The sequence below is a fragment of the Montipora capricornis genome, chromosome 6 (genome assembly GCF_036669925.1).
Source record: "Montipora capricornis isolate CH-2021 chromosome 6, ASM3666992v2, whole genome shotgun sequence".
Lineage (NCBI taxonomy): Eukaryota > Metazoa > Cnidaria > Anthozoa > Scleractinia > Acroporidae > Montipora > Montipora capricornis.
In genome coordinates, this window is record NC_090888.1 from 67,667,396 (window position 1) to 67,684,895 (window position 17,500).

Here is a 17,500-nt window from a genome sequence, read left to right on the forward strand (position 1 = left end):
CTTTTCTTTCATGACTACACATATGTAATATGCATTGGATCCATTGGCAAACGTGCTGCATGACAACCCCATAACAAAACTATCAAATTCACCAATCAAACAGGCTTCCCTTGCAGTGATACTAAAACCATCACCGCGATTCCGGTTAAAACGTACGGGTGACAACCATACTTTTTCTCCATCTGTCCAAGCTAGCTCGCAATAAGGTACGTTTCCGACATTTTCAGCGCGTCTTTGAAGGTTTTGATGCAAATAATTTGCGTTAGATCTCAGCAGCTTGCAGTCCCCAAGATCAATTTTTGCTGCCATGTTGTTATTTGATCCCGGGATGCATTGTACCCCATGCAAAACAGGCACCCAGATCTCCCACTGACATTTTTTCAGAGTAAGAAAGAGGGAGATCTGGGTACGAAAGGGACTTTGTATTAGGGAAGTGGTCAAAACTAGTACACTCGAACAGGACCCACCAAACCACAAAATAGATGGTGGTGTCTTCCTGCACCCTCCTTGCTTAACGTCAAAAGATGGTGTCTATATTGCATAGCCACCCCTCTATCCAGCAGTAAAAAATTACAGTGAGATTCAAACCTCACTTTTCTTGTTTGTCTAGAAAGGCTGACTCTTGCAAGCTGAATATTCCTTTGTCAACTCAAATTTAAAAGCCAATAAAATTTTGTCGGTAATGTTCATGAGATAAGTTCGAAGATAGGTGTCTTTGAGAACCACCCCAAAGGTGGGTCCTGTTCAAGAATAGTAGTTTTGACCAGTTCCCTAAGTGTCTAATCTTCCAGTGCTGGAGCACTAGTCTGGCTTGTGATCAACGTTCAGAGAATTAAACGAGTACTTGTTTTTTTCTCACAATCCTCAAATAAACGCAGCATTTTTCTGATTGAATGGGGTAGTTTGTAAAGAAACTGTGGTGCTGTGTCGGTGGGGAAGTAATAGAAACGGGAAAAAAACGTAGGCAACTTTTTAGTTAGAAGCGCACTCAAAACTAATGAGCAACTCGGTACCTTTAAATGCGCGCGCTCACGATGCAAAACTTGTCCTTTCACTCTTAACACTAACAGAATATCGGGACCTAAGCGATCTGTTAAGATCACCGATCGTTTCATATGTACCTCTGCAAATGTCATTTATTGCATAACCTGTACGTTATGCAATAAATTATACATTAGCGAGACAGGTAGACGACTAGGCGACCGATTTCGCGAACACCTACAATGACAAGGATGCATCTAGGCCAGTCGCTCGTCATTTTAATCTCCCTAACCACTCCAAACTACACATGGCTACCTGCGGCCTTTCCCTACATCAAGGTACGACGGAAAGCCGCAAGAGTCTGGAACAAAAATTCATCTTCCAAATCGGCACCCTTAATCACAACGGTATTAACGAACACTTTTCATTTAACTAATGTATTCCTATTTTTCACGTTGCCATGTTACGACCAATAGCGTAGCCCTTACTCCACTATAAAAACTACACACAACCCATAATTCCTCGATTCGCTCCGGACGAAGGGTCAAAGCTCGAAACGTCAGCTTTTAGAATCCATGTACGGTGGTCAATGGACCATTTCCGAGTTCATGTCTGCCTCCTCTTCAAAGCGAGTCTAAGTGCAAAGTTTTTGTTATGACAATTAGTTTTCATTCATATGTAAAGTAGAACTTATTACCATCACAAAAACTTCGCACTTTGGAAATGGCCTATTTACATTCTTCTGATTGGGTGCGGTGTTTATTCGAGAACGATGTTTATTGGTATTGTTCCTTCCATCTGCGGCGTTTTAATCGAGTAAATACGATATCACACATTCCTCTATATCTTGAGAACGAAGAGGATTTAGGTAGTAAAAATCCACAGTGATTTTGTTTTTAATTTTGTTATCGTGAAACCAGCTTATCAAAACAAGCGGATTGCAGTTTAGTAAATGGCTTTTCTGGACTTTCGAGAGAAGGGCTCCTGACTCACAACCATCCCTGGCCCCAGGGCAGTTGTTCAAACGATGTATGGGGGACATCCGCGGGATAAGTCTTAGCGAAACCAATTGCGCTATCCAATGGATATTTATTTATCCTGTGGATGTAGTTATTCACCTTTTGAAAAAGTGGGGCCTGATAAACTTGGTTACTCAACTGCTCTTTACCAGGCTTTAATGCCATTCAGCGACCCCTCAGGGACCTGGTAAAGAACTAACGTATGAATGAGGATCGACTGAAATAATGTTGAATTCCTGCATCGCAGGATAGCTTACCAATACGTGAGAGAATTTGTAAATCCGATACAATGCAAATAACTCTTTTTAGTCTTCTTTTGTGGTGCTATATAGCTGAAGTTGAGGGGAAAATTCACGTGGAGGTAGGTTTAAAAGCCCATTGCGATTCGCAAACCTGTACGTTTCCTAATCTAAACGCGAAACCAAGCAAGCACTATTAATGCATCTCAATTATTAAAAGTAAAGGTTACCTTTAACTTTTTTTCGCCAGCGTTCAGGAGTCTTACCAGTTAATGCAAAAAGTTATGGCATCCAATTCTGTAAGTATGCGCTTATGAGGTAAAGAGAGCATCTTTCATACGAAGATTGTGTCAATACCGTCTTCATTTTTGAAATAATTTCAACGGTATCTTCGTTCATAACGTGTGTTTCTCTTTTGCTCCCTGCAGACATAATACTGGCAAACGATGCCAAGAAAACGCTCAGAATAACACCTAAGAAGCCTCGATGTTGTTGGAGAGTTGACAAAAATGACGTGGATTGCAAGGTTGGCATTTTAAATTAACGTTGCTTGAGTGTCTTGAGTTGGGTTTGCGGTTGTTTGAAAACAGCAAGTTGAGAGGTTTTTGTGTTTTTTTCTCTTCAGTCTATGGAACTGGTTGGAGGAAACGAAATAAAACTTTCTCCAGCAACGACAGCGAATATGAGTTACGTTTTCCCAAACAAGGTAACCTTTTAGCAAACAACCGACTTTACTGTCGTCGAGTTTTTGCCGATTTATATGAGCTTTGACAGCGTTTACTTATTTTACTAATATTACCATTGCAGTATCCAATGGATAGAGTCGGAAGCTGTGACTTCGTATTTGTTGCTGAAGAGAGGAAACTTCGCCACAAAGTATCTTTTAACACCACCGAACCAAAGAAATCATCGTGGCTGGACGGTAAAACATTAAATAACAGGTCTCAGTTGTTTAAAGTGTAGATAACAATATCCACTGGATAAATCACTATCCAGCGGATAAACTATTATGGCAAAACCAATTGAGTTATCCAGTGGATAGTGCTATCCACCCTTCGAACATTTGGGGTCAGTACTCTACTAAACCATGGCCTTACATTTAGGCGGAAAAGTATAATTTTAAAAGTTGTTTTAGATCAATAGGTATTATCTTTAAAATGTTGCTGTCGCCTAGCTATGCGGCTAAAGTATAGATTTGTTATATTATCTTGTAAGAGGCTGTTTTGTACATGGTGTCATTCTCAAGATACAAAGTGAGCTTTAAACAAGTAGAGTGATATAAAATAAATATCAAAAAGTGTCAGTAGTTTTTTAAAAATCACAGACGTTTCGGGTGTAGAACCCTTCTTCAGTGTGAAGAAAGCCGTTAATGGATACTCGTAACATAAACCAGAATGCAATATACTAATAGATCAACTAGATATCTATACTACCAACACTGAGACCACAACACTGGAGTTTTGAAGCAAGCAACTGTGGACAATCTTCCTATCGGTGTACGTTGGATCAGTGGCTTGATCTGATCGGCGTAATTACAAGTTGAGAAACTAAATATTTTGAGCTAGAGCCGATACAACGTAGATTTGATTTTAGTGATGTACTATATTTCGGCTGGCCAAACCAGCCTTCTTCAGGTACAATGAGAGTTTACACTGGGCCTCCCTTCCCTACTTCTTGCAAATAGTGTGTGGGTTCTTATAAGAAGGCTCGAAATAGTTTCTCCTTTTTTCACACAAATAAACATATTCTGTTCTTAGATATAGTTAGAGTAATCATATCAAGGACCCATCATAGATTTCTCACATCTCATTTTCCTCCAAAATACTGTTACCATGGCAACGATATAAGATAATGTTTTGATGAGGCATTTGAACCGCTTTTTGGTCCGGGGAGGGGGAATTTGAAAAAAATGTTTTCAAAAATTCAAACACCCGGGGGTTGCCCGGGGGGGGGGGGGGGATGTTGAAGCTTCAATTTGACATAATATTGTTATTATTATGATATTCCAGTTGTTGGCTTCGGCGGAGACAGTTATAGGAAATGCAGAGGAGTTGATAGAGTGAGTATTGATCGTGTAAGAGTGAAGGGCATCATCAATCTTTAAATAGTTTTTTTTCTGCATTCCCATTCTAAGAAAGATATCTCATGAAGACCTAATGAAGGTTAAAATGGATTATAATGTAACGCGGGCAGCTAAACCAAATTGAGCTTAAAAATGAAGCGGTCTACCTCCCGATAGTGCTCAATTTAAAACAAAGGGCATAATGGTCACTGGTAAAGCGGTGGTCAAAATTAAAGAGTTAATTTCATTTCAGGATCCAAGAAAGGACTGTGAGCCCGTCGACTGCGTTGATAAGTACAACGGCTGGAGGAACTTTTTCAGGAATGCAACTGGGAAATGTGAAGTTGTACATGAGTGCTATACAAAAGGAAAGAAAGGAGAGTTGCCAGAAATTGTATGTAGTCCTGAATGCGTCAGCAATGCTCCCCAACAGAGAAACTGTTTGGTGACGTCCGCAATATGATTAATTTAAACTGATCTCGTACCCAAATCTCTTTTGAGCTGATTCTCTTTCAGCTCCCTTCGCCTTCACAAGATAAACAAACTAGCCATTCGAATCACCAGTTCTTGCAGTCTTGAGAAACTCCCATTGCGAAATCAGGTCGAAGACAATATGCGTAGCCTGTTATTGTAGCCACTATAACTGTAGCTGATTCAGGGGTGATTCGAGTGTTTCAGTCGAATCCCTAAACTCATCTGGTACGAGCGATTTATTATTTTTGAAGCTTACATAAGCATAGTCCTTGTTTGAAATAGGACAAAACTGATAATTTCAATAATTTTCATTCTTTCCGTGCTTAAAACGAAGTTATTCAACTTGAGACTGGTATAGTACCTTTTATTTTGAGGTAGGTTGATAATATTCTCGATGGTGACAATAATAAACACTTAATGACTAGTCCCGAGGGAAACAGTTACTTTTGTTTCCCGAGAATCTCAATGTTTCCCCGAGGCGCAGCCGAGGGAAACATTGAAATTCGCGAAACAAAATTAACTGTGTCCGGAGGGACCAGTCATTAAGTGATTTGTCATTTACCACGCAAAGAAACACGTGCAATGGCTACAACGGCGGTCGTCGGTCAACATTCGCGGGTAACAGTGCACTGTTACCCGCTCAGATACTTTTGGCGGGAAACAGTTTGTCATGTGACCTCGAAGTAACCAATAAGAGCGCGAGCTGTTGGGGGAGAAATTCAGCTATATAACAATGTTAATGGCTTTTTTTCACTTAAATAAACTGGGATAGAGAGTTTTTTAGTAATTAAAGGGGAGTAGGGGTGGCGCAGTCGTGAGAGCACTCGCCTCCCCACAATGTGGCCCGGGTTTGATTCCCGGTCCCGGCGTCATATGTGGGTTGAGTTTGTTGTTGGTTCTCTCCTTGCTCGGAGAGGTTTTTCTCCGGGTACTTCAGTTTTCCTCTCTCCTCAAAAACGAACACTGCTAAAATCCCAATTCGATCCGGAATGCACGGACACATGTTGAACGAGCTCCTGAGCGCTCTCAAGGTGTTCCATGGGTAAATAAATTCCTTTACCATTTCCAATGTACAGTGTCGGCTACCTCAGGACTCTTTGTCTGAGCGTTGTACCATGACGATGTACGACGAGATTTCGGCCCATAGCTCGTTTATACGAGCCCGAGTTTGGCCCTGTACTATCTATCAGATAACCCCCGACAGGACTTCCTACCCACGACAAACAAATTTTCTAGTTTCTAAAGAAACTTTGGTGCTGCGTCGGTGGGAGAGTGACTTAAGCAATAGAGGACTTTTTCCGTGTTTACATAGCCTCATCGAAACACGAAGGGGAATTGGGAGAATTCGAGACAGTTATGCGTCGAGGGTTTGCATAACTGTCGTGAATTCTCCCAACTCCCCGAGTGTTTAGATGAGGCTATCCTGTAAACACGGAAAAAAAGTCCTCTATTGCTTTTACAAAATATTTCTCAAAAATAATTCGACAAATGAAGGGAAATACTGTTTTTTTTTTACTTCTTGATACACACTCATATTTCCTACCAGCCAATCAAAACGCACGTCTGACAACACATAACCCATCAAAATTCGTGTGATGTCACAGCCGTGTTTACATACTCATTATTTTATAAGGAAGTGACAGATCCCTTTCTGACAGCTCACAGCTCTGAACCATTCAACTATAATTTAGATACATGTTTGGTTAAGCCATCGTGCATTTTATCAGGTACGTACGCGTTATAGTGCATGATAAATCTACAACAAGCGCATGCGCATAAGTTACGGCGGATGGAATGACAGAAAATATAGCAACTATCCCTATATTACAATCAAAGATTTTCCATTTTTTTAAAAGATTTATATTGAGGTCAGGAAGGTTATTTTAAAACAAAGTGTTTCTCACTTTCCTTGTTTAATGTTTTTGCTTTCGGTTGACTCAATGCCACGTTGAAAGGATTAAAACTTCCAAAAACAATAATCGCCTCAAGGGGTGACAAGTCATTGTCGTCAACACAACTGCGCGCTGGATCCTGAATGATGAGGTTAGGTCCGCTGGGAGTCGAGATCAAGGGATCTTGGTACGTTAACGTACGTTTGACTCGCGCTACAGGTGTGATCATTGCTAGTTCGTATGTAAACTTCTCCCCCTATAGCTGTCCGAGCGAATGCGGCGCACGCTTCCACATGGCGGTCAAGCAACAATTTATATCGCCAATGGACTCCTAATGAAAGTTAAATTGATGTCGACAGGCTTTTGACAAAGACTACAATGACTGCAAAAGTTTAATTACCGCTGAATTGACCAAGGAACAGAAAAAACAGATTCATGATAATATGGAGAAAAGCAAACTAGCAAAGATGAAGTACACTTTGGAGGACATAAAAGAAATTAACCCGGTGAGTAACTAACAAACTGGCCGAATTCAGCAATTCCATGGGGTAGAGCGGACACGTAATGAAATTTCTTCGCGATACCATAGCCCATCAGAATCTCTCTATTCGTCTGTCATACATAACCCTAACTCGAATCGGAAATAAAAAGTTGCGTAAAATTATTTTGCATCAAGGGTTGCTGTATTTCGCTGTGGAAAATAATTCAAAAATTTTAGTCTCAGCTCTACGAAAACACTCCTTAGAACATTAGTATAAAACGCAAGCTTTTACACCACTCAAACAACCCGGCTGGTGAAATAGTCCCCTTTGCTAATTTCCGTTGAAAGATTTGTTCCATTTTTTTCCATTTAATACAGTTATATTGGTAAAATATGTTTGTGTGAACGACAGGTGCCACTCAACTGTCACCATGGCCGCCGCGTTGGTTCAGTGTGTATTTGTGACGAGGGATGGAAGACGAAGACAAATAACGTGCCTAAGAAAGAGCTGCGATTTATATACAATTGGTGCAATGAGAAGATCAAGGGTTCAGAGTATGCAAACCAGAGGGCTGTTTTGCTCACCGTATCCTTTTCAAAAAGTTGGTTTCAGCAATATAGGGTGAACCGGCAAGAGATCGATTCGAGATGTACCAACGTCAGATATAGAGGTAGAAAGACGCTTAACTGGAAAAGGAAAGGAAAGGAACTTTATTTTAAGTGTCTAATCTTCTAGCGCTGGAGAACTAACTGGGGACACTGCAAATTTTGGTTTTTGAGGAGAGGGGAAAACCGGAATAAGGAGAAAAACCTCTCGGTGCAGAGTAGAGGACCAAACAACTCACATAGGACGCCGTGTCTGGGAATAGAACCCGGGCCACATTGGTGGGAGGCGAGTGTTCTCACCACTGCGCCATCTCTGCACCCCAAGAGGAGGAGAGGCCGTTTTAAAACACAGCAGACTTTTAAAGTTTTAAAGCCCATATTGTAAGCTTCCAATACGAATTTCATTCAATATTTTTTAGAATGCAATGGTGTATTAAACAACTGTTCCACGAGCGCGCGTTGGATATGAGATGATAGATAGCCAACGAGGCGCGAACATTATGGATAAATTATGGATAAATCTTGCCTACCATATTTTGTAAAAACAAAAAAACTGATGCGTACAGTTGTCATGTGTGGGTTGAGTTTGTTGGTTCTCTACTCTGCACCGAGAGGTTTTTCTCCGGGTACACCGGTTTTCCCCTCTCCTCAAAAACCAACATTTGATTTAATATGTGTGAACTTGTTTATTTCAATTTACAGTGTCCCCGATTACTGCTCTTCGGCGCTAGAAGATTAGACACTTAAATAAAGTTCCTTTCCTTTCCCTTCCTTACAGTTACTGATATTTGTAACCACGATGGCTAAGCCAATCAAAAGTGTGGAATTGCATTATCCAATGATCTAGTTTTTAATTCAGTAGTTCACAATTCTAGTTTACTTCAGTATTTATTAGTATTTCTTTAACGTCTGACTTAAAAGACCCAGCGTACTCCAGCGAAGTAGAGATTATGCAGCTTGCCTTGCACTTTTCTTTGATTTTGCATTCATTACTCTGTTGTATGATGCCTCTTCTTAACGTGAAATTCATCGATCTTTATCGGTAGAAAGATAGATTTCGTGACCTGTAACGACAGTAGCACCGCACTTATTTCCCTTGACTTAGTAATCAGGGCTTAGTAATAATCGGATTCACGCTTCTCATTGGTTGGTTAATAATTATATGGAGCTGCTTCATTACCAATGTTTAAAGAGTGTTCTTTGGAAAGCAGCAGGGGCAAAAACAAATACAAGGCAACACCAACGTCCACACAACAATACTGCATCAATACTGCATAAAGACGTTTATTGATTACACTTTAGAACTAAAAACATGAAAAACAGATTTGTTACATTATAATAAAAAGAAGTCCGGTTCCATACATGGCATTTGTATTTAAAGAATGACTGATTTTGGCGTGACGTGTGACGGTATCTTTTGAAAAATCCTTGCATGATGCGTGACATTATCCTCACAACAACCCCTGGCGACTTAGATCCTCGAAAGTTTTCTTAGTAACCACATTTCCAAGAGAATCTTCGTACTCTTCCTAAAAATAGAATGTTAAATTTAACAGACTAAACTTTTTTTGTGCTTCACAGTAAAGTCACAAATATTTATCCACACTTGACATGGTAACAGTATTACTTTTCGTTAAACCCTACTACTTAATTTAGTTTCTTGTATTTTCTGACTGTTTGTGAAATTAAAGCTCTCATTTTTCACACGGACTTTGTTTTATTTGTTAATTCCATCTTGAGGTTGAGAGTTTGCTTTGTGAATTTCTCTTTCAAATTTTACAGACTATAATCCTAACTCTTGACAATGACCTTCCCTCATTCCCCATCCAGACACCAGAGTTTTCCACCCACCACCCGCTCCACAGGTGAATGCTTCAGTCAGAAGAGAGAAACCCCTCTTCGTATGGGAATTCTTACTTCAACACCATGGATGCCATAAAGATTGCAAGCTAAGACTACTGCTGATTTCAACTTTAAACACCTATACAACCAACATTAAGGACGGTGCCTACTAATTAAAGATATTTTTGCCCCGGTGTGTGATTATGCAGGAAATGTAGATCTTAACAACTGTCATTGAAATCCAAAAAGAAAATTGGGGGTAACCACGCATTTTTCAAAGATAATTCATGAATAATATTTGTACAAAGCTTTAAAATACAAAGCAATGTATGGCGCTCTTTCTCAAATTGAAGCTTAAGTATCTCTCAAATATGCATCGTTACCCCCAATTTTCTTTTTGGATACCAAGAGTATTTACTAAGATCTACTTTCTCCGGATAGTTTATTTTTCAAAAAATCGAGAAGCCAACATATTAGCACAACCGAGTTGCGCAATCAGACAGGTCAGATAATCTGGTAGTCAGGTTGTCAAAAAAAATGAAAGACAAAAAAAGCAGCAAAAAGTACACTCACCTCTTGCTCAGGAAGCCATCGCTCTTTAGCTTTCACGGCCTTCAATTTGTGCCATACTGTAAAACGGATAGCGGACGTGAAACAAAGGCAAAGAGAACAAAATACCATAAAAATGCTTAAAAAACAAGGGCCTCTTTTGCCTCGAGTTCGAGGGAGAATACAAACCGAACTTTCGAGGAGAAAACGTGAAAATATGTTTGCTTTGGTGAAAAGATTGGTCATAGCAACAAAAGGCATCTTTTGGGTCTTGGAATGATCAGATATGTCCAGGAATGCCCCTGAATTAGTTGCACGCTGATTTCAATAAGCGTCACAAAGTGTCCCTTTGCTCTTCTGCCCAACTTCAACATCACTCGTGTGGAATGATCAACGCAGTTATGAGCGTTACTTGAGCATCAGGGAATAAAAAATTCAAGCTGGAACGGGATTTGAACCCATGACCTTGCGTTACTGGACTCCGAACATTATCTCTTTTTCTGTAAATTGTTGAAACGAACGCGTGCGTTGAACCACAGGCACCCCACGCTCAGTGTGAGGGAATATAAGGATTTGTAATGGAAGACAAGACCTGAGATCTGAGATAATTTTACGAAAAAATTCTCAATTAAACAGCCTAAGCTTATTGCCATTGTGGGTCGCTTCCTTCCTGTGAGGTTTTTTGTCAGATTCGACGCGAATTGAGCCATTATCAGTTCCTCGGTTGTCAACGGTCATAATAAAATACCAAGGCTGAACACTGAGTTCTCACGAGCCCACATATTCCTGGTTTAGTAACGAGTCTTGTTTGTCGTCCCTGACGACGCTACCAAACAAAACTCAAATACCGCGAGCGCGCGACCCGCAGCTTCATCACTGAATGTTCACCGTTTTGACAGTTCAACGTACGAGTTCTTTTCAACGATTTAGAGCAAAGGAGATAATGCTCACAGTCTGCTGCGTTACCGATGAAGTGGTCTACCCAACCTACAGCTATCTTACCGGAAAGATCATTTCAAGACTTATTACTCTCTCCGATGTTCCAAAATATGACTTTGTCTTATTCTGTGCATCATTTGGTTAGCATTAAGGTTAGCAGCACTAGGTGCAATTTAACTTTTGAACATAACTGCAGCAAAATCCTATTCATCTGAAGCAACAAAATGTATGTACAACCAAAAGATGTAAAACGTACATGCCACAGCATCCTCTATCAACGTAACGTTGGCAAAATGAGCTGTGTTTGGTATTCCTAGGCACCTCATACCATGAGCATGACGCCATTCCTAAGAACAAACAAAGGACATCATTATCACAAGTATCACCCATAAGGCCCCGCGCGCACTATCATCGTAAAATCATTGAGAAACTCCTAGTATGGAGCTGTACGCCCCTACAAGGAATACGTTAATTGATTTTCGAGGATTCGAGTCCAACTATCCAATTTTATTGTACACCCTAAGGGAAACAGGAACAAGATAATAGATAATCTTCGGTTAAAATTCATAGTTTTTTTTATGAGAACTACATCATCGATCCCAAGTGCTCACGGAGAGGCAAAAGAGACCATACATGTCCGATAAAACACTTATTGACTGAGCCAAGTCTCGGTCATGGCGTACGGACCTAGCAGCGCTCGGTCCGTCCGCCGTGATCTGGAGCCAAATATTTTCCACTCCGGCCTATCCACTCAGTCAGCAGGTAAAAAATACTAGAAATGTTATTCCGAAGACTCAGTACAACATGGAACAAGAGTAAATCCAAGGCGATTACTGAAGGCTGCAAAAAACGACCTTACCGCGAAATGCCTCTGGAACGCCTTCGGGCCCCTAAAGGAAATAAAAAAATCCAAAAGTGAGCAAGAGGCGATAGAAGGTTAGGTACTCTGCAAAGATTTACATCTAATTTCACCCCACATAACCAGCCGATGAGCAAAGTCGGTTTAGGAGAGTCTGACACCGTATTCTTTACCTGTAAGTAAAGTTTCCGCATATTTCACAGTTGTAGCTTATGTTGAGTCCATGCAACTTGTACAACCAGTACGGGATCGGCTGTGGAAATAAGAACACGATCACTGCACCGCATATTCTCTTTAAGAGTTCGGTGCCAGTCAAAAAACAGCAACAACGAGTGTTGCATTTCAGTCCCAACAGATGGCGTTTATGCGCGCGTGATCAGTACGATTTTACGCCTTTGTGACGGGCTTAGAGTGCCTATGTCTTTTGCTTATTCTAAAGATCTTTCAAAATGATGAAGAATTGGAATACCTTCTCTCGTTCCAGAGATATTCAATTTTTTGTTCAAAATTTGATGACGTCACAGACTAAAAATGACTGTAATAAAGCCCAAAATTGAGAACATCTCCGAAAATATTGGCCTAATGATATTCAAACTTGGGACCAGTAATGTACCTCCGATAAGGCACAAAGTGACACCCATAAAGATGTTGTCAGGCACACTCTCGTTTCCAATCCCTCTCTGCAATGAACCAAATATCTGGGATTTTGAACAGATAAGTAAAGGCAGATGGTCAGACTTGAAATGCATGCGCTGCCCATAATGCATTACATCTCCGAATAAGCTTGAAAGGTCTTTAAAATAAGCAAAAGATATTTTTTACTTTAAAAACTCGCGCCACTTATGAGCCCCTAAAGGGTTACTTTTCATTGAAAGGTCCATAGATTAACAAATAACACCAGGAAGTGTGAATTCTTAAGATAAAACACTACGCGCAGTCTTGAAAATTCTCGCCAGTTTGCTTCAGGTCGAGGTTCGGGTTCAGGTTTCTGAATTTGTTTAGAAACATTTTGCTTCCTCCGCAAATTTTTCCTCGTTTACGCGCCGCGAAAATATTTCGGGAAACAATGTTTCCACAAGAATGTTTCCTCGTTTGCGAGGGCCTTAAGAATTCAAGGAACTCATAGCAATTAAAAGCACAAACTAAAAGTATTCATAGTTTTATTTTGATTTATTTTTCTCATAGCAATCAAAAGCACAAACTAAAAGTATTCATAGTTTCATGTTTGCTACGAAAACAAACTGCTTCGACAGTCAAGGGTAATAACAAAAACGTTCTCTTTACCTTCCCGTCCCACCCAAGCGGCAGGTTTTTAGGGTTATAAAGTACAGTTTCTTCATCATCCGAATCAGATTCGTGTCCTTCTTCATGCTCTTCCTCTTCCTACGAAAAAATTAAAGGAAATTAAGAAAGACGCTTCCAGATAGGCACCAAAAGGGGGAAACAAGTTTCATAATACGTAAATTATGCAAGACACAGCCGTCAAGCTTACCTCCAATTCGTCTGAGGTCCGCGCCTGTTTCCTTTCAACGTTTTCGCGTGTTGCCTGCCTTTGCTCCTGAAATTAATAAAATAAAATAAAACTTGTGGCCCTCAGAATTCAGACCAGACCACAAAAGACCGGGAACTCCGTACCCTGCACTTTCCGAATAGTGTGCGGGCTCTTTAAGGTCACACAGAGTTTACGAACAAGGGTTTTCCGAGTAGAATAGAAAGTATAACAATTCGCGGATAATACAAAGGCGACACTTAAAGACCTTGAGTACTTGTTGGTCCAGTCAGAGTTTAACTCACACCATCCCCCTCGGGGGTTCGATGCTCATCCAACTGAGCTAACCGGTCAGCGGTACACACTGAATGGTTTGATGGCTCAGGTTCCACAAGTTTAGCATCCAAATTTGTAATCGGATGATGCAATAAAAATGAAAACATTTTAAAATATCAGCTAAGTAAAAACTTTTGCCATAAGACTGCTATTCAGGGGAAAAAGAGGGTTGTGGAGATTGTGTGATATAACAAGTTGTGTCAACCCGGCATTGTCCATAAATTTCGAGTAAGCAGATGCCCATACTACTAGAGTAACACTTTGAGGTCTGCTTCGCATGACTGAATGAAAAGTGACTAACATACCCCAAGCAGTTCCGTCAAATGATAAACCTGAGCTTCAAGCGCAGCTATCTCGCGTTGCTTCTGTGAGTTGTCTCGTCCCTTTCCAGTTCTTGCTTTGGCAAATAAAGATGTATCGAGTTGATCTAATGGCACTCCTTATAGAAAAAAAAACAAGAAAAATCAAGCAAAAAAAAATTATTATCTTTATTTACCCTCGTATTGTAGAATAGCTTGGGATTAAAGGGTTACCTCCGAGTAAACAGATGCCCGTACTACAGCTAGTACTAGCATTTACCCTCCCGTCCATTTAACTTATGAGCTAATGGGATACGAGACTAACTCTCATGGGTTTGTGCTACCAGTTCCCATATCGTACATGTACCTTTAGTACTGAAAAGTCTTTGCGCTCTATCTTCAAGTGTTCTGCAAGAAAAAAGTAGTGAAAGAAAATCAGTGACATGCGTACTACGACGAAAGTGGATAGAGCAAGGAAAGACTTGGAAACTGCAAAACAACAACAACACACAATCGGGCCCACCCTAGCAGAATGACATACAATGTAACTAAAGCTACACTCATACTTAAATTTTACTATACATTGTACATAACCTGCCAGTAAACATGGCTACCTACATGTGTATGCAAGTGTATGTCAAATTTCCGTACATACCCTCCACATTTCATCCCAAGAGCTTGAAGAGCTTGCTTGAGGCGATCAAGACCCAATGACGCCAATTCCTTTTGAAGGTAAAGATGACAAAAAATATTATTTAAAAACCAAACATACAGTACTACAGAGAATAAGAATACTTTTAATTTGTGTGTGATTCTCTCTCACAGGTTCATCTTTAAATGAGTTATATTTGCCATTTGCTTTTTTTTCCAACAAAACTAGCAATTTTGTAATTCATACCTCAGGAGAGGAAAAGGCAGAGAGGTCAAGATGGGCACCAGAATGTGCTAAAGCACTACTGGCATCTTTCTGTAACAAACAAGAAAGAGAAAATATCATCAGTATTATCGAAGTCAATAGGAGCAATTCCAGGACATGATTGTCTATCCAGATTTTCCTGACTTTAAGCGACAAAGCTTTGCTAGGGTGTCATGCTTAGTTACAATTTTCGTTTTTTTGAAATGTAATTTCTTTATACTCAGTCATTAGAAGATCTTTAGAAGATCTCCCAGATTTATGCAAAAACACCGAAACAGGGTTGTATCAATATAAATATTATTACTGTATCATCTTTGAAATTTAGATGATCAAGATTTTCAGAGAAAAAGAACTGAAACTCAACGTTTTCATATTACCTATACAAACAAAGACATTTTGTGGTACACTCAACATCCTTCTACATTGTATGTAGGGCTATTTGAAAATTTCTTCCATACAATGTCACTTAAAATAAAGATTTTTCACATCCTATAAGCTACATGTAGTGAAAATGGTCAAAATCTGACAAACAAAGTTTAACTGTTGCGTTAATTTTATTAAGGCTTCGGTAAAGAAAAATGAGGTGTCCGCGGGAAAAAATTGTTGCGCCGCCTTTTTTTGTAGAGGTTCAAACTATATTTAGCAACTATTCACCGAAGTGGAGGTGGTTAGTGGCGGGTATTTACCGAGCCGCAAAGCGGCGAAGTAAATATCCACCACTAGCCACCTCCACTTCGGTGAATACAATGTAATTGCTAATTAGCAAATCCAGCATGAATTGCTCGCAGGTGAATAGCAAAGGATATCCAGCGTTTGAATAGCCAATCAGCGCGCGTGTTCAATGCTATCCACTGTTTTAGTATATACTAAATCATATTAAAGCTAATAGATTGAATTTTAGTTTTTTGGTATTTAATAATGCCTTTTAGCTTTGAGGCCTCAAACTCAAAACAACCAAGTCTGCTGCATAAGCTCCTGTTCCTTCGCTTTATTGAGAAAACAACCACACTTTGTTGCATCTTTGTCCCAAATGAATGCACTCCAATACTGTGAGAGGAATTTTTGATATGTTACGAATTGAAGGAAATATCACGCATTGAAGTCAAAACTATCATCTCATACTTAATTCGGGCAAAAAGCGCAATAAAATCAGTCTACGAAGACAAACAAAAAATTGTTCACACCTTATTTGGGGTAGTACAATCATCTATTAGAACTGAAACATTTGAAGTGATATCTTTGAACCCGTCGGGACAGGAGGTCCGAGAAGTTGTAAATTTTGGTGTTAAAATAAAGCCCCAGAAAATCGAGCTTAAAGATCTCGCATGCAATTCACAGTGTGCTGAAAAACTCCGCTCCCTACTTGAAAGCCAATTATGCTGAGCCAATGTGCTAAGGTAGCAGATCGTGCGAGAAAGCTGTCAATTGACACCCAATCCTTTCAAGCATGATTGATATGATACGTCAATCCGATTTTTCGAAGGTGGGTTATGGCAGGAAACAAAGAAAAGCAACTTTACCTGTTTTAAAAATGATTTTTTCAGGATTGTTTTTTCAGGAAAATATACTTCAAAGCCCCCCGATTCAAGATTTGTAAAAACAAGAAATTTGAGCGAGACACCTAAATTTACCTGTACCAAGACTTTAAGAATCCTTAAAAAAGCCTTATTGAACACTCTCTGGATACCTGTCATTACTTAATAAAGCAAAGAGAGAAAAAATAAAACTAATTCATTACTGTCCATCCAGGAAATGTTCCCATTGACCACTGTTCATTAAACTCTGACATTACTTTAAGAAGCTCCTGAAATTTAGAGATTGATCAAGAGAATAATTATCAAAATTACCATGAATTGCAGACAGCAAATCAAAAAAAAGGAAAACTCACTGATCATTCCATGAATCTAAGGGAGCATTCAATTGACCCTATACTGGAATAAGAATTACTTGGAGTGATGATTTAAAACAGTATGTTCGGCGTTTTGAAACAACAAGGCTAACAAAGATATTTTCAAAATAGCATTTTAGCAGGTGTTTGACAATTTTAATGTGAATCTCCGTAAAAACGAAGGATTTCTAACTTCTACTGGAACCATGTATTCCTATTCTGGAATACGGTCAATTAAACGCCCCATAAATGTAAGTAGAAAACATTAGTCTGACTGCCTCATGTTGGAACTGGTTATGGTTCGTGGTGCATGATTACGAAAGTAAACTTGTACACATGCTGACATTCCTTTCATTGTTTTTATTAACCCATTAGTCATATGTATAGGATTTGGAATCACCGGCTGTGTTCGAAATTGGTGGGTTTGGGACGACCAGAAAGTTTACTGGGTAACAAGTTTGTGGTAAAATGAAAAGTTTGGTTGCTGGAAGAAAAAACAACGGACAACCCAGCCAAAAATAGAGAATACATTACATACATGTAAACTGACAGTAGTGTTAGGTTAAAAATAAATAATCAGGGCTTCTGATATTATGCGATGTTGCAATTTCACATAATGAATCAAAGAG

General features: G+C 39.6%; 3 protein-coding genes across 8 annotated transcripts in view; 1 reads left to right on the top strand and 2 right to left on the bottom strand.

Annotated features, from left to right (window-relative positions):
* Positions 1-312, bottom strand: part of LOC138052987 (WD repeat and coiled-coil-containing protein-like) — a 9,570-nt gene extending 9,258 nt beyond the window's left edge. For all 4 annotated transcript variants that reach the window (XM_068899629.1, XM_068899631.1, XM_068899628.1 and 1 more), the window contains exon 1: positions 1-312. This exon is cut by the window's left edge and continues 197 nt beyond it. In XM_068899629.1, coding sequence (XP_068755730.1) covers positions 1-309 — 309 coding nt within the window. In that variant the 5' untranslated portion in view covers positions 310-312.
* A 1,921-nt stretch (positions 313-2,233) lies between these two features.
* Positions 2,234-8,981, top strand: LOC138052983 (uncharacterized). Its single transcript, XM_068899623.1, has 10 exons — positions 2,234-2,361; positions 2,490-2,538; positions 2,668-2,765; positions 2,865-2,945; positions 3,047-3,161; positions 4,249-4,298; positions 4,555-4,695; positions 7,027-7,173; positions 7,561-7,734; positions 8,867-8,981. The coding sequence occupies exons 1-10, from the start codon at positions 2,290-2,292 to the stop codon at positions 8,942-8,944; spliced, it is 1,005 nt and encodes a 334-aa protein (XP_068755724.1). The 5' UTR covers positions 2,234-2,289; the 3' UTR covers positions 8,945-8,981.
* Positions 8,982-9,022: 41 nt separating this feature from the next.
* The window catches only part of LOC138052981 (splicing factor 3A subunit 3-like), a 16,453-nt gene continuing 7,975 nt past the window's right edge, over positions 9,023-17,500 (bottom strand). For all 3 annotated transcript variants that reach the window (XM_068899620.1, XM_068899622.1, XM_068899621.1), the window contains exons 9-20: positions 16,722-16,787; positions 14,966-15,034; positions 14,723-14,790; positions 14,435-14,475; positions 14,074-14,207; positions 13,436-13,501; positions 13,228-13,326; positions 12,117-12,196; positions 11,944-11,974; positions 11,341-11,431; positions 10,170-10,225; positions 9,023-9,283 (exon numbers count right to left, since the gene is read on the bottom strand). In XM_068899620.1, coding sequence (XP_068755721.1) covers positions 9,206-9,283; positions 10,170-10,225; positions 11,341-11,431; positions 11,944-11,974; positions 12,117-12,196; positions 13,228-13,326; positions 13,436-13,501; positions 14,074-14,207; positions 14,435-14,475; positions 14,723-14,790; positions 14,966-15,034; positions 16,722-16,787 — 879 coding nt within the window. In that variant the 3' untranslated portion in view covers positions 9,023-9,205. The remainder of the gene's footprint in view (positions 9,284-10,169; positions 10,226-11,340; positions 11,432-11,943; positions 11,975-12,116; positions 12,197-13,227; positions 13,327-13,435; positions 13,502-14,073; positions 14,208-14,434; positions 14,476-14,722; positions 14,791-14,965; positions 15,035-16,721; positions 16,788-17,500) is intronic.